Here is a 15,507-nt window from a genome sequence, read left to right as displayed (position 1 = left end):
TTTTGTACATATTCATTGCATTTCATATTTCTAGATGGCAGTTTGCTTGTAAATAGAGCTTCATTTGCTTCCATCCCAAACTGAGCTGGTCCAGCAATTTTATTTTGGGGGTAGTTCTCCAAATTAGTTGGGGGGTAATTTCAAACCACTACAATGTCAGACTAACCCCTCAACACCACCATACCTTCCTCTAGCTCACTGATGGAGGAGAAACTTTCAAACATTCAAACCTTGTGTTCAGTCACCACCAAGCCCAACCCTAACTCTAACCATTTAGAGCACTTCTGCCTGCTCTGGAGGACACACTGTGATGAACTTAAAGTCTGGCTGCTGAAAGCCTTGAGATGGCATCATAGTTACTGAGGATGCATTGACAAACATCAGACCAATCTGCATCTGGTTGGCCAAAATACGCAGCTTTATTTTTTCCTGTTCAAAAAAACCTCCTTCAACACTGGAAAAGTCTCTTTGAATATTTCATGCATTTGTTATTACTTAGGAAAGAGAAGCCTGAAAGCACAGAAGTCAACTGTGGAAGCTGTATCGAATGCCCTGGTCAGAATCAGAAGGGTTGTCTCCAAGGGAGGCCTTACAGTAACATCTGTTACTGACCCCCAAACTGAAATGACAAAACCTGCAAGGGGATTCTTGAGTCCCTTAAGCAAGCTTCAGGTCAATAAAACTTGGTTCTTCTGGGTGACCTGAACTACCCAAACACTGGCCCCATAACCTCCTCCTCCAGAAACCCACACGTGATGGCCTAGGCAAGTGGGCTGTGGGGTGGGTGCTAGAGGGTGGCAGTCAATGGTTCCTTCTCAACCTGGCAGCCAGGCACAAGTGGGGTCCCCTCAGTGTGGTAGGTTAAGGGCAGTCCAGAGTCAATTGGTGTAACCACCAAGGAAAGTCCTGCAGAGGCTGGAGAGTGCCAGGGGCACAGGCAGCTTGTCCCAGGCTATTGCAATCTGTTGTTCTCTTCTGTTCCCTGTATCTCTCTGTTGCAGGCAGTGCACAGCCAAAGCTCTCTCTCTCCTCTCCATCTCAGGCCCTGTGCTGTTCTCCTCTGGTGTGTGGGGCAGAGGCTTTCTCCTGGCCTTGGCTGGCAGCCAATTCCCAGCTCCACCACAGGGCCTGGGGAAGCCTGCGGCAGGCCTGGGGCTGGGGGGGAGCAGTTTGGCTGCTCCTGGGCTGCTGAGGCTGAGGGGGGTGGAGGCTTCTGGAAGGCTCTGGAAGGTTCTGGCCTGGTAGGCTCAGGTGTATTCCTTCCACCTGAATGCCTTTGGTATGGATTTGTAAACAGAATTTCCATTTAAACTTACAGTCAGCATGGAGCAGTTTTATTTACTCCTTGGGAAGGGCTAAAAGATCTTCTCTGTCCTTTGGACCTGGGCAGCTCCTGGCTCAAAACTCAGACACTAGGGATCAGCATTGGGCCCAACACTGTTTAATACCTTCCTGAATAATCTGGGTGTTGGGATCAAGAGAAGTTTGCAGATGACACCAAGATGAGCAGGGAGGTTGACATTCCAGAAGGCAGACCTGGACAGGCTGCAGGAGAGGGCTGGCAAGAACCTTGTGAAGTTCAATGGGGACAAGTGCAGGGTCTTGCAGCTGGCAATACAGAACCCAGGAGTGCAGCTCAGACTGGGATCCACCTGGCTGGAGAGCAGCCCTGTGGAGAGGGACCTGGGGGTCTTGGTGGACAAAAGCTCAGCATGAGTGAGCAGTGAGCTGCAGGGGCAAAGAAAGCCAGCAGGGTGCTGGGCTGCATCTCCAAGGGCATCACCAGCAGAGACACAGAAGTCATAGTCCCACTCAGTGCTGGTCAGACCACACCTGGAGCACTGCCTGCACTTTTGGTCCCTGCTGTACAAAAGGGATATGCACAGGCTGGGAAGTGTTCGGAGAAGGGCCAGGAGAATGATCACAGGCCTGGCAGCCCTGCCCTGCGAGGAAAGGCTGAGGGCTGGGTTGGTTCAGCCTTCAGAAGAGGAGGCTCAGGAGAAACCTTATTGCCACAGACCAGGACATAAAGGGTGGTTGCCAGGAACATGGAGACTCCCTTTGTACAAGGAGTCCCATGGCAAAGACAAGGGCTGGTAGGGACAAGTTACTGCTGGGGAGATTCCCATTGGACTGCAGAAGAAAATGTTTGCCCATGAGAAGACTGATACACTGGAATCACCTCCCAGGGGAAGCAGTGGAGTCCCCTACACTGGACAATTTTGAGACTCAGCTTGTCAGGGTGCTGGGCCAGCTCATTGCAACTCCATCACCACATAGAAAAGTTGGAGCAGATGATCCTTGGGACCCCTTCCAGCCTGGCATTGCATGACTCTGTGCTAACCACAAGAACAAAAAGATACAGAATGCTGAGCATACACTGAGATGATCAAACCAACACCAGTGCCCCAAGGAAACCAAGCACCCATGGCCACATCTCACTTGACTCCAAAAGGCTTCCACATCTGCTTAAATCCTGCCTCACATGGATGGGTTTAGAAGCTGAAGGCCAAAAGACTTTGATTCTAAGGCTCACTCATTCATCTTGCCAGAGAGTTGCTAGCTTTCTAGAAGAGAACATTTAAGCTTAGAAATAAGATCATATGGCTCCTCTCCAACAGTCTGCTTCTATCTCGTAACACTCTGAAGTGCTGCTGAGCTTCACAAAATGAAGGCCAGCACTTGAACAGCAAATAATGACAACGAGTTTTAGCAGCCTGTGACACACCACCAGCGTGCCCATGACACCTGCAGACTGGACCTCCCAAGCAAAAACACCAGCAGGAAGACTTGCTTGGTATTTCTTTGTTTAGAATAATGAATGAAGCTCCAGGACAAATCATTGATTCTGCCCTTGACAGCTGTGCAGTTACTACACAATGTGACACATTCAAATTCTAATTAAAAACCCTGAACTCACTGCTTACAAAGTTCTGAGGATGAAACTTTCCTAGAATCACAGAGTTTTAGGGATTGGAAGGGGACTCCAGAGATCATCCAGCCCAACACCTCTGCCAGAGCAGGAGCACCTAGGGCAGGTCACACAGGAACACATCCAGGTGGGGTTAGAAAGTCTCCAGGGCAGGAGACTCCACAACCTCTTTGGACAGCCTGCTCCAGGCCTCCAGCATCCTCACAGGGACAAAGTTTTCCCTTCTGTTCCTGTGGCACCTCCTCTGCTCCACCTTGACCCCAGTGCCCCTTGTGCTGTCCTTGGACATCCCTGAGCAGAGCCTGGCTCCAGCCCTGTACAGCTTTATCTCCAGCAATGAGGGTAGCCTTCAGGCTCCTCTGCTCCAAGCTCCAAGCCCCAGCTCCCTCAGCCTGGCCTCACAGGAGATGTTCCACTGCCTGCAGCAGCTTTGTGGCTCTGTGCTGGACTCTCTCAAGCAGTTCCCTGAGGTCCTTCTTGAGCTGAGGGGCCCAGAACTGGACACAATATTCCAGATGTGGCCTCAGCAGGGCAGAGCAGAGAGGGAGGAGAACCTCTCTGACCTACTCCCCACAGCCCTTCTGATGCACCCCAGGATGCCCTTGGCCTTCGTGGCCACAAGGGCACATTGCTGGCTCATAGTCAACCTCCCATCCACCAGGACCCCCAGGTCCTTTTCCCCTTCACTGCTCTCCAGCAGGTCAGTCCCCAACCTATCCTGGTCCTTGGAGTTGTTCTTTCCCAGATGCCAGACTCTCCCCTTGCCCTTGTTGGATTTCATTCCATTTCTCCCTGCCCAGCTCTCCAGCTTGTCCAGGTGGCACAGCCTGAGGGGTGGCACAACTGCTCCCAGTTTTGTGTCTTCAGCGACCTTGCTGGCAGTGCCCTCTGTGCCCTCAGCCAGGTCACTGATGAATATGTTGAACACTGCTGGTCTCACTACTGACTCCTGAGGGACCCCACTAGACAAAGGCCTTCAACTAGACTCTGTATCAAGAAAGCAGCAACATTGCTGCAGAAAATTTATGAAGTAAAAATAGTTTAAAAGCCCTTGTAAAAGATTCCAGAGGCTACCTTTGCTAACCCCCATTAGCCATTTTATGCCTTCTAGTTGCTTAGAGCAGACCAACTAACTAGAAACAGAGTCTTGTCCCAGATTTATACCTTGCTTATTGTATCTTATTTGCCTTCTCTGCCTTTATCACTCCTTCCATCTTCTACAAACCACACTGCAAATGCCAAGTGGCACCCAGCATCAATGAGGTGTTATCTGGCCTCTTTCACAAACTCCAAAGCAGGTCCCACAACTAAATCTATTAACTTGTTCCATCTTGCAAAATTCCCCTGTGGTTCACAAGAGAGCTTCTACTGAGCTGAAGCTACAACTGCAGAAGAACTGAGTCACCCCAACAGCCTGCTCATGCTAAAAGGAGTCACTCCTTTGGCCCCCACTGATTAAGTGGAGACTTTGAGCCTATTCAATTGACTAACTCAACAGAGAGGGCTCCAATGGCACAAGGGGACAGAAGGGCTGGGCTAACCACCTGCCAGGGTAGACAACCTCAACCACCCTGACAGTCACCACCACAGACAGCAGGATCATGCTAGAGTAGGTTCTTCTTTCAGCAGCAAGGAGACCAGTTCATCCAGTCCTACAGCACAGATCCCAGCACCACCACACCTGCCACTCTTCACCAAAAGAGCAGGTGAAAAAACCCTGTTTCTCTCCTGTTAGATTAGCTGCCCTGGGTAACTGCCTGCATTCTCCTTACAGGACTGTTTTCCTGACTCAGAAAACAGAGCTCAGCCATGGACTCTCCATGTAACAGAGCGACAAAGCAAAATGACTCAATGTCCTTCCTGCAACATCTGAACTCAAGTAGGCAGCAGATTACTAGACATTAACATTTCTGAGTTATCTGCATGGGAAAAAAAGGGGAAAGACTAAACCAGCCTAATGCTTCATCATCCAAACAACAGATGGGAAGATGACACTGACCATTCAATTACAAAGAATTCACAGAATCAGAGAATTGTTTGGGTTGGCAAAGTCCTCTAAGCTCAACCAGTCCAACCAGCAACCCAACTCCACTATGGCCACCAAACCATGTCCCCAGGTGCCATGGCCACACCTTTCTTGAACACCTCCAGGGATGGGGACTCCACCACCTCCCTGGACAGCCTGTTCCAATCTCTGACCACTCTTGCAACAAAGAAGTTTTTCCTTATCTCCAATTTAACCCTTCCCTGGTACACTTTCAGGCCATTTCCACTCCTATCAACCTGACAGTAGGGAGAAAGGACCAACCCCACCTCACTAGCTGTGTTTCTAACGCAAGATCACTGCCAAAGCACTGCTAAAAGGCAGGAAGTTACCTGCTAGAACTGTTTTTTAATGAAGACTCCACAAAAAAGACATCACCAAAAGTCCCTTCTCTCACCTTGTCCTCCAAGTTGAGCAGAAGAGATGTGACTTTTTTTTGCCAATGTAAATGTAAAGCATTGGGGTCCAACTTTCTGCAAGCTGCATGTGTAAGAGGCAGCAACCAAATCAAATGGAAATCCTTGTGTCACCTATCAGTTTCTTAAATCACCCACACAGCAAAAGGAACATCAACTGCTATGGTGCCCCCAAGTCCATTTCACAATTCCTAACGTTTGTCCATCACAAATTTCCTTCCCACTATTTTGTGTATTCCTTTCATGAACAACTGGAGGAGCCACTCTAGACCAATTTTACCTGTTTTCAGGTCCCTGCTGCCACAGGCATCCCTTCCCCTCTGCTGTCCTAGCCACCCAATCCATGTTGAGCTAACTCAAATGTGTCCAGAGAAGGGCAACAAGGCTGGGGAGGGGTCTGGAGCACAGCCCTGTGAGGAGAGGCTGAGGGAGCTGGGGGTGTTTAGCCTGGAGAAGAGGAGGCTCAGGGGAGACCTTGGTGCTCTCTACAACTACCTGAAGGGAGGTTGTAGCCAGGTGGGGGTTGGTCTCTTCTCCCAAGCAACCAGGGACAGAAGGAGAGGACACAGTCTCAAGCTGTACCAGAAGAGGTTTGGGCCGCATGTGAGGAAGAAATTCTTCCCAGGATGAGAGACTGACCATTGGGATGTGCTGCCTGGGGAGGTAGTGGAATCACTGTCCCTGAAGGTGTTTAAAAGGAGCCTGGATGAGGCACTTGATGCCATGGTCTAATTGATTAGATGGTGCTGGGTGACAGGCTGGGCTTGATGATCTTTTCCAACCTGGTTGATTCTGTGATTCTGTAACTTACTGTCCCAAACCCCAGATCTATTCACTCATCTTCAATTTGCTCCTCTAGCAACCCAGCCCTTTTCTATTATTTAAGAAAACCATGGAACTCACCAGGAAATGCACCTTCAGTGCAGGCACCCCATTCATTTGTCTTCTCAGGACTAGGTGAAGGACTAAAGCACGTTTTTCTTGACTTGTGTCTTGATTACTCCCTCAATTATCAGCATTACCCTGAAATCGTTACTGACAAACTGCAGGATGGAGTTAGCAGGAGTCTTTGAAGATTAACTGCAATTAACTAGGGTTCAAAACAATGAAAATTAAGGAGGATTTCCCAATCTCCACATGGTGCTTGTAGTACTTGGATGAAGTCTGGTCTGAGTTTTTGTGACGAAGTCCCACATGATTTGAAGAAAATCTTTTAGGTTTATAGGTGGGAAAATGTTGTTGTGACCTCTTCTGATTGGAAAATAAATGCTACAGAAGGCCTTGGTAACAAAAACCTCCTCTGTTTAAGGGTTGGTAGCCAGAATTACAGGATGCCCTCACAGAAGAAAAGCTCAAGGTTGATGTAACCTCAAATGCATTCTTTCTTTTTCTATTAAAAGGCAGCCTTCTACAAGACAGTTCTCAGGAGAAGAACCTGCCAATATCCAAAAGATGGAAATAAAAGAAAATAAAAAATTCAGACTATGATTATGGAAAATGACTGAATATGACCAAAGGCAAAAATGGAGAGATCCAAAAATCACAGACTCACAGAACACATCAGGGCCGAAGAGACCTCCAGGCTCATCCAGTCCAGCCCTCTACCCAGCACTGCAGGCTCAACACCAAACCATGACCCTAAGCACCAGCTCCACACACTGCTGAAACACCTCCAGGGATGGGGACTCCAGCACTGCCCTGGGCAGGACATTCCAATGGCTGAGAACCCTTCCAGGGAAGAAGAATGACAAAGTCTGCTTTGCAATCAGAATTAGGGTTCATCAATCAAAGCACTATTAACTTCCTACAGTTGAAGAAAAAGCTGCACTTATGGAGAAAAGTCCCAAAGTTTTGTTCTTCCAAACAGAAATACAAACATCATTCCTCTAAGTCACAGCTTTACTCAACCAAGCAGAAGTCTTCCTATGGGAAATTCTCTCTTCCCCATTACCATGAGACAAATGATTTTTTGCAGAAGTTTAATCATCCCAACACAAGAGGCAGGAACCACAAAGTCCTGGGACAAAACCTTAAATACCCCAGGCTAAACACAGACTCACAGAACACATCTGGATGGAAGAGACCTCCAGGCTCATCCAGTCCAACCTTCCACCCAGCACTGCAGGCTCAACACCAAACCATGTCCCTAAGCACCAGCTCCACACACTGCTGAAACACCTCCAGGGATGCTGACTCCAGCACTGCCCTGGGCAGAACATTCCAATGGCTGAGAACCCTTGCAAGAAAGAAACATTTCAGAAAGAAATCAGGAAAGATCCAGCCTGAACCTCTCCTGGCACACCTTGGAACCATTTCCTCTGCTCCTGTGGCTTGCCACCAAGGAGCAGAGGCTGCTCACTGCAACCTCCCTTCAGGGAGCTGCAGAGAGCAATGAGGTCTCCCTCAGCCTCCTCTTCTCCAGCCTCAACACCCCCAGCTCCCTCCAGCCTCACTGCCCTGCTCTGCACAGGCTCCAGCCCTTCAATGTCCTTCCTGCAGTGAGGGCCCAGAGCTGAACACAGCACTCCAGCTGTGGCCTCCCCAGTGCTGAGCACAGGAGGATGATCTCCTCCCTGGCCCTGCTGCCCACCCTGCTTCTGACCCCAGCCAGGATGCCTTTGGCTTTCTTGGCCCCCTGGGCACTGCTGGCTCATGGGCAGTGACTGCCAACCAACACTCCCAGCTTTCCATAGTCTTATGAACACTGAATTACCACAGCAAAGCAGCAGCTTTTCAAGCAGTTTATCACTTCACAATCTTGAACATTCATCTCAGAGGAAGGAGAAAATCATCTATCTCCTCTTGCTAAATATCCAAACTAAAAAGGCCTTTCGAACAGAAACTTGCAAAGCAAACTTAACCAATAAAGTTTAAAGATATTCTAACTGCAATCTTTGTTCTACAGAGCTTCTTCAACTGTCTCCTGGAAGAAAGCACATGATGGATCCTCTCATGAGTGCTGAGAGGTTCCCAAGTGCAGGCTGCTGGTGTCTAGCTGTCTCAGAATAGAAAGATAGAATAGAATGGATAGAAAGAGTTCAGATATAGCAAGAACAAAAAGCAGAGTAAATAGCTGCAGACAGATGTGCCTGTCTGGAGATGCAATTATGAGATGGGGGAGGGGACACACATGGAAACTGTGAAGAGGAAACAAATCCAATGTTAAGAGAAGCAGCTCAGCCTCTTTTTTTATTCACACTTAAGTTTAATGTGTTACTCTCCTCCTAGCCCCTGGAGCCCCACTCCGTTCTGAAAGCCCTCAATAAACCATGGCATTTCGTCCTGCCTTTGAAATACGCATCTGAGCATCATTTAGAGTATTTTTCCCCTAGATAAAGGTGGGGTTTTTTTTACATTACTTCTATTGTAGAAATATTGCTAATTTTTAAACATAATTTAGGTATAGCGTAAGAAACTACAAGACTACAAGGTTGTGGATGGACCCTCCCTGGATAGGTTCAAGGCCAGGTTGCATGGGGCTAGTTGAGAGGCATCCCTGCCCCTGGCAGGGAGGGTGGATTAGAAGATCTCTAAATCCTCTTCCAGCCTAAGATGTTTTTTAATTCTATGAAACTTCAGAAATGCCACCCTGGTGCTACCAGCATCCAGAAGCCTTGGAACAGGCAGTAAGACCACATGTAACTTGGTTACAAACTCCAGGCACGAGATACAATGTAATAGGTAAGAGAACCAAAAGGCATTAGCAGTCTTCTCACTGCCTCAGCTCCAGCACACAAATGTCAGAGGTACTCTTTCTACCCCATCAAACTGCGTTGCTACTCAATGGCAATAAATCTGCTCTTCCTTCCCCACCCCACCTCAGTGGGAAACCTTCCACTTGCCCCAGGCAGAGGCACCAAAACCACTCAGGCAGCTCTCCAGCCCCTCACAGCCAAGATCCATCTGCAAACCCTCCCTCAGGTTCCACAACTCCTTCTGCTCAACAAGTTCCATGCTCTTCATTTGGAAGACATGATCCACAGAATTAAGAAAATTCTCCCATTAAGGGGCAAAAAGGGTCCTAAAATGATAATCATAACAACCTACATAGTCTTCAACACAGGTTGGTCTCCACAAAGACCACAACTATCCAGTCATGAAGCTATTTCGAAGCAGGACAATATCCAGCTGCAGAAAACAACGTAGTTAGCCCTACCCACAAATTCAACCTGGTTCTTTATGTCAAACTCTTACAAAGGCACCTTCCTTCAAATGGGGTGGGAGGAAAAGGAGCTGACAGAGCGCAGGTAGCAAAGGAAATCCAGTAGCCACCTAAAAAAATAATCCATCTAATACCTTCAAAGAATACAGATGACATAAGTGGGAGGGAGAATTGACAGTTCTTTTCTGACAGATATAGCAATAAAAAGAATACATTTCAGAGATTTTTCAGCACTCAGATAGGAATAAAACAACAACTAAAAAATAATGTATTTTTTTTAAATCAATTAAGTTCACAGCCACTACTGCCAATGTAAAGGGGCTTGCAAGATTCCAGGAGCTTCAACTGAGGACCAACACAGAAAAGTGAAATAACTCCCTGGAATAAGTCATTTCAAACTAGACAAGAAGGGGAAAGCAACTTCTTGCAGTCAGTACACATTGCTTACAGATACCAGGTCTTTCAAGTGGTACAACACAAAACTTTGGTACCAAGAGTAACCAAAGAAGTCATTTAAGAGTACAAAACATGCACAAAAATATTTTAACACACAATGCAACTAAACTCTTCTCAATTTTATCCTTAAAGATACAAAGTCACATAATCAAAGCAAACACCAAGCAACTAATGCTTAGACACAAACACACAGAGCACCGAAACATGCAATTGGCCTTCTGAACACCTGTCCAGAGACAATAAAATCTGTCTCAGAATTAGTTCAGCAAGCAGCAGTGCAAACAAAGGGAAACGATGGCTGTACAGCTCTTAAACCACAAGATACAGGGCAGAATTCCTACCACGACACGAACAGAGAGCAACCTTGCGAGCCCCTGGCAGGGTAAAACGTACACACGCACCCGTCGGAGCTGTCACCAAACCGCATGCAAAACTCCTCTTAGCTCCAAGGAGGTAAGTGACTCGGGTGAGACCTTTACCTTCATTTTCCATCGAAATCGTACTTGAGTCGATAGTTACAAAACTCTTTAGCAACAGCAGCGCCGGAGCGGGAGCTGAAAGGTGAAGAGAGAGATGCCCCAAGATGCCAGGCAATCACACTGCTCCCTTTGCCCCCACCTGCAGCAACATCTGCAAGAGAAACCAACGCTAAAGGTGGAAAAAGATATGACGATAACAAAAATAGAACACTACAGCCGGACCCTGCAGGTCTGCACCGCCTCTCCCCTCAGGGCAGCGCGGCGCTGGCACACGCACAGAGGCAGGCCGCAGAGGACCCAAATCAGTGGCCCAACAGCTCCGTAGAGAGAGCAGCCAGCGCCCCGAGCAGCCGCGTCCCGCCTGGGGAGGGGCCGCGCACCGAGCGAACGCCCTGCGACTGAAAATAAAGCCTCACCCCGGGCCCAACCCCCGCCCGCACGCCGGAGACCGCGGCGAAGAAAGCGGAGGGTCCCGGAGCGCGGTGGCCCCCGCCCCGCGGCGGCTGCCTCGGCCGCCGCAGTCCCCGCCGCGGCCCTCCCGCTCACCCTGAGGAACAGGCGGCCGCGGGAAGTACGGGATGGTGGCGCCGCGCTGAGACGCAAGCGGCGGCCCTCTCACCGCCACCGCCGCTCGTCGCCGTCACCTGGCCTCGCTCTCACGGCCGTGGCTCGGGGCTGCGGCGGCACCGCCGCGTTCCCGCTCTGCTCACTTCCGCAGGCGGCAGCGGACGGGGCGGAGCGCCGCGACGCGGCGGAAGGGCGGCTCGGCGCTGCGCTGCGCGCACCAGCGCCTCCGCCCTGACAGCCCAGGCGGGAGGCGATGCTCGACCCTTGCGTGTCCCAGCCTAGTGCTGGGAAAGTGAGGCTGAGCCGCAGGGAGCCCCGATACAGCAGCGCGAGCCTTGAAAATAGTCCCCAGCCGCTGCCTGTAGGATCTTTAGGGGAGACTCCGGATGCTGATCTCCGGTGGCCACCTCCGCGGCAGGGTCTCCTCATCCCGCGGCTCGGGCAGGGACAACAGGTTACCGGGAAGGACACGGAGCCGCGGGCAACGCTCCGGGAACGGAGAGCAGGGCCTGGGCTCTGCTGACGGGGGCTCCGGGCTCGGCAAACGGCCGAGCGCGGCCCCGGCTCGGTAACGGCTGCTGGCTGCAGCGCTCTGCCCGCTGCCCGCCGTGCCCCGCAGCGGGACAGGTGTGGAGCTGGGCGTCGCAGAGAGCAGCGGCTGTGCTTTGAGCTCCACTGCTCCCAGACGAGGAGTGGGCCAGGTTTGAATCACCAGACATTCATCAGGGCGCTTCAAATAAAATACAATAAAAGAAACCCCCGAGATTCAATACAAGATCTTCAACAGTTCAGGAGTCTGTGCTCGGTCTGGTGCTGCTCTTCGGCAGCCACATGGACAGGGGCATCAGGGGCACGCTCAGCAGGTGTGGCACTGACACCAAAGCTGTGTGGTGTCCTGCACTCACTTGAGGAGAATAGGTTTAGATTGGATTTTTGCAAGGAATTCTTCACTACAAGGGTGGTAAGACTCTGGAATGGGTTGTCCGGAGAGGTTGTGGATGGCCTCTCCCTGGAGATGTTCAAGGCCAGGTTGGATGAGGCCTTGAGTAACCTGGGTTGAGAGGTGTCCCAGCCCATGGCAGGAAGGTTGAAGTAGATGGTTTTTAAGGTCTCTTCCAGCCTAAGCTGGATTCCTGTGATTCCTTGTCAAACCTGGGTTTAGCTACCACAAATGTACCTACCAGCCCTTATTGCTGCTGAAGTACTGTGGAGAAAAAAAACCCAAAACTTTACCAATTCCACTCTTTACTGTATTAGTTTGGGTTAAATTAACGAGGTGGGAATTATAAAATATAGTTATTTTTATTTTCCCAAAACCCCACCCCAAAACTCTGTACAAAACTGATAGAATTATTTACAGGTTCTATTGGGTCGTGAATTCTTCCAGGATGCTTATGGCAATTTTGACACAATTTAGAGAGTTCAGAGACTGGAAAAAGCTATGACACAAATAGCTTCACCCACTTATAAACCAAAGGCCAACCAATAACCCTTAGGAAGATAGGAGCAGGCCAGGATTTACTCATGAGGATTAGAGCAGAAATTGGAGGTGGTCCCTAGCTCGCTCTCTCTGCTGACAGGCTCCAGAAACTGTCGGTTTGTAATCCAGTTCCAGGTTCAGGCTTTATCCCAGGGCCCTGGAGCAGGCACTCGAAACAAGGCAGGACACTCAAGATGACAAGGCTTGAAGTGAGGAGAGGCGTGAGCAGGGCTTGAGCAAGGCTTGAGCAAGCAACAGCAAGGGCAGATCTGAGCAGGAGCCCCCAGGCTCCCCAGCCACTTGCATATATACAAAATGCCAGAGGTCACTTGGGCCAATGGGGCACTAAAGCTAACATGGAGCTGCCCAATGGGAAGCCTTCTGCCAGGCTATGACCATCAAAGGCAGAGGCCAGGACCTCGTATCTGGGGAAGCTTTCGTGCTCTGACCCCAGCAGGCATCTTGTTTACCAGACAGGCAAGAGCCTGTCCCCTTTGTTCCTTTTCCCGCCTTGCCCTGTTGTTGTGGTGGGAAGGAGGGGAGGGAAAGGACCTGTCTAGACATCTTGAGACCTGTCTGGATTTGTACTGGGCCATGTGTCATGACCTTACCACCACATTTACCCAGCACCAAAGGGTCCCGTTTTGAAACTACAGTTCCACTGCTGGGGGAGATTTTAAACAAAAGTAGTTTCCACTGAGATAATGCATTTTATATCCAGGTATGATGCACAGCAATCAGAACAAAATGCCTTTTGCCTTTCAAGGACAAAATCTAATGGAGACATGCTAATTGGAGGCCTTACAGGTTTCCAAGGAAGAGTGACAACGTGGAGAAGTGCAGCTGCATTGACAGCTGATGATTAACGACCTGTCACCTTGCCTTGGTTTTTCTCTAAGGAGCAGAAGGAACCCAAATCAGTCTTTGTCAGTTCGTTTAGCAGAACTAAATGTTAAACACTTTAATTTGCCAACCCATAATAGCATGCCTCTTGAATCCCTCAGCTGAACAAGGCGAGTTTAGAGAGCTTGCTGCCTTCTCTTGAAGCTCTTGGAGACGAAGATGAGTGCTAAAATAATATGAATTTACCTAAGTGTTGAGAGGTAAAGAGAAGTCCCTAGTGGTGATTTAAAGTGTGGGCTTCAGCTATTTGCATGTGGGAAAATGAAATACCAAGCAGGCTAATTGCTTGAGAATGCCTAATGCATCATTTCTGACCTGCCCCAGGGAGCTGCCATATCACCTGAATGCCATCTTCATGGCTACTCCAGGAAGGATCCCACTACAAGCAGGTAGCATTGTCACTGTAGCAGTGGCTTTTCTCCAAGACACCACTGTTAACTTGTCTGTAAAGGCAAAGAACTGTGTTGAGCTACTTGTGATGCTGGCTCTGAGTTGCTAGGCTGCAACTGGAGTCTTGTGTCCAGTTCTGGGCCCCTCAGTGCAAGAAGGATCTCAGGGAACTGCTTGAGAGAGGCCAGCACAGAGCCTCAAAAATGATGGAGTGGAACATCTTCCTTATGAGGAGAGCCTGAGGGAGCTGAGGGCTCCGGAGCTTGGAGAGGAGGAGCCTGAGGGTGAGCTCATTGCTGGTGATAAAGATGTTCAGGGTGAGTGCCCAGAAGCTGGAGCCAGGCTCTGCTGGGTGATGCCCAATGCCAGCACAAGGGGCAGGGGTGGAAGTTGAGACATAGGAAGTTCCATGGAAACAGGAGGAAGGTTTTTTTCCTTGTGAGGGTATTGGAGCCCTGGAACAGGCTGCCCAGGGGAGTTTGGCATCTCCCCATCTGCAGATATTCAAAACCTTCCTGGATGTGTTCCTGTGTGATCTGCTCTAGGGGATCCTGCTCTGGCAGGGGGGTTGGACTGGATGAGTTTTTGAGGTCCCTACCAACCCCTAACAATCTGTGATTCTGTGATGCCCCAGTCTGAACACAAAACTGGTGCAGAAAACGTGCAGTCACCTTGTTAAAACAGGCAGGTCTTGCTCTCAGTATCAGATGTTACTGTTAAATATGAAAAACCTGAATGTCTTCATGGATAAAAACCCCAAAGCCTACAGACCCTGATACTGTTTCACATCCACAGCATATTTGGACTTCATTACAAAGGCCTGCAGTGACAGGATGAGGATCAATGGCTCCAAATTAGAGGAGAATAGGTTTAGATTGGATATGAGGAACACTGAAACAGGTTGCCCAGGGAGGTGGTTGAGGCCCCATCCCTGGAGACATTCGAGGTAAGACTGGAGAGGGCTGTGGGCAACCTGATCAAGTGGAGGATGTCCCTGCTGAGTGCAGGGGGTTGGACTGGATGAGCTTTGGAGGTCCCTTCCAACTCAGACCACTCTGTGATTCTATGATTTATGATACAGAACTCTGGTGAAGTCACTTTTCAGACCATAGTACCATTTGAAACACTGGTTGCTCCAAAGTGAGCTTCCAGATCCTTCCAAGGGACTCTTTAAAAGATTCCTTTGTTTAAATTGTGTCAGTGATGAGTAATGCTAATGAAATCTACTGCAAGTTATTTTCTGACTTTGCTATTTTTTGTCTTTGAAGCTCATCCCCTGCAGTGAGGAGGGACATCTTTAACGAGATCAGGTTTCCCAGAGCCCCATCCAGCCTGATTCTGAACGTTTTCAGGGATGAGACATTTACAGCCTCTCAGGACAACCTGTTCCAGTGTTTCACCAGCCTCATTGTACAGTGTTAGTTGAGGAAGGTGATTCTGCCACTCTACTCTGCACTGGTGAGACCTCTCACAGAGTATTTTTTCCACCTCTGGAAGGAGGATAGAAAGGATCCTTTTCAAGACTGCTGTGTTTAAATTCTGTCAGTGATGACTAATGCCAGTGAAATCTACTGTCACTTGTTCATTTCAAGTTTATTTCTACAGCAGCACTTCAGTTTGGGGCAGAAAAGGCTAAGATGTGATCCCCCTGTCCAAATGGGCCTCTCAGCTCTTTGCT

The 15,507-nt window shown here is 49.3% G+C and overlaps 1 protein-coding gene across 1 annotated transcript in view; it reads right to left on the bottom strand.

Moving 5' to 3' along the window:
- Window positions 1-10,512, bottom strand: part of LOC128973722 (calcium-transporting ATPase type 2C member 1) — a gene marked incomplete at its 3' end in the record, with an annotated part of 42,841 nt that extends 32,329 nt beyond the window's left edge. The window contains exon 1 of the mRNA XM_054390112.1: window positions 10,490-10,512. Coding sequence (XP_054246087.1) covers window positions 10,490-10,495 — 6 coding nt within the window. The remainder of the gene's footprint in view (window positions 1-10,489) is intronic.
- Between the last annotated feature and the right edge of the window lie 4,995 nt (window positions 10,513-15,507).

The sequence above is a fragment of the Indicator indicator genome, chromosome 20 (genome assembly GCF_027791375.1).
Source record: "Indicator indicator isolate 239-I01 chromosome 20, UM_Iind_1.1, whole genome shotgun sequence".
NCBI lineage: Eukaryota > Metazoa > Chordata > Aves > Piciformes > Indicatoridae > Indicator > Indicator indicator.
The sequence above is the reverse complement of the archived record's forward strand: the minus strand, read 5'-3'. Positions and strand labels throughout refer to the sequence as shown.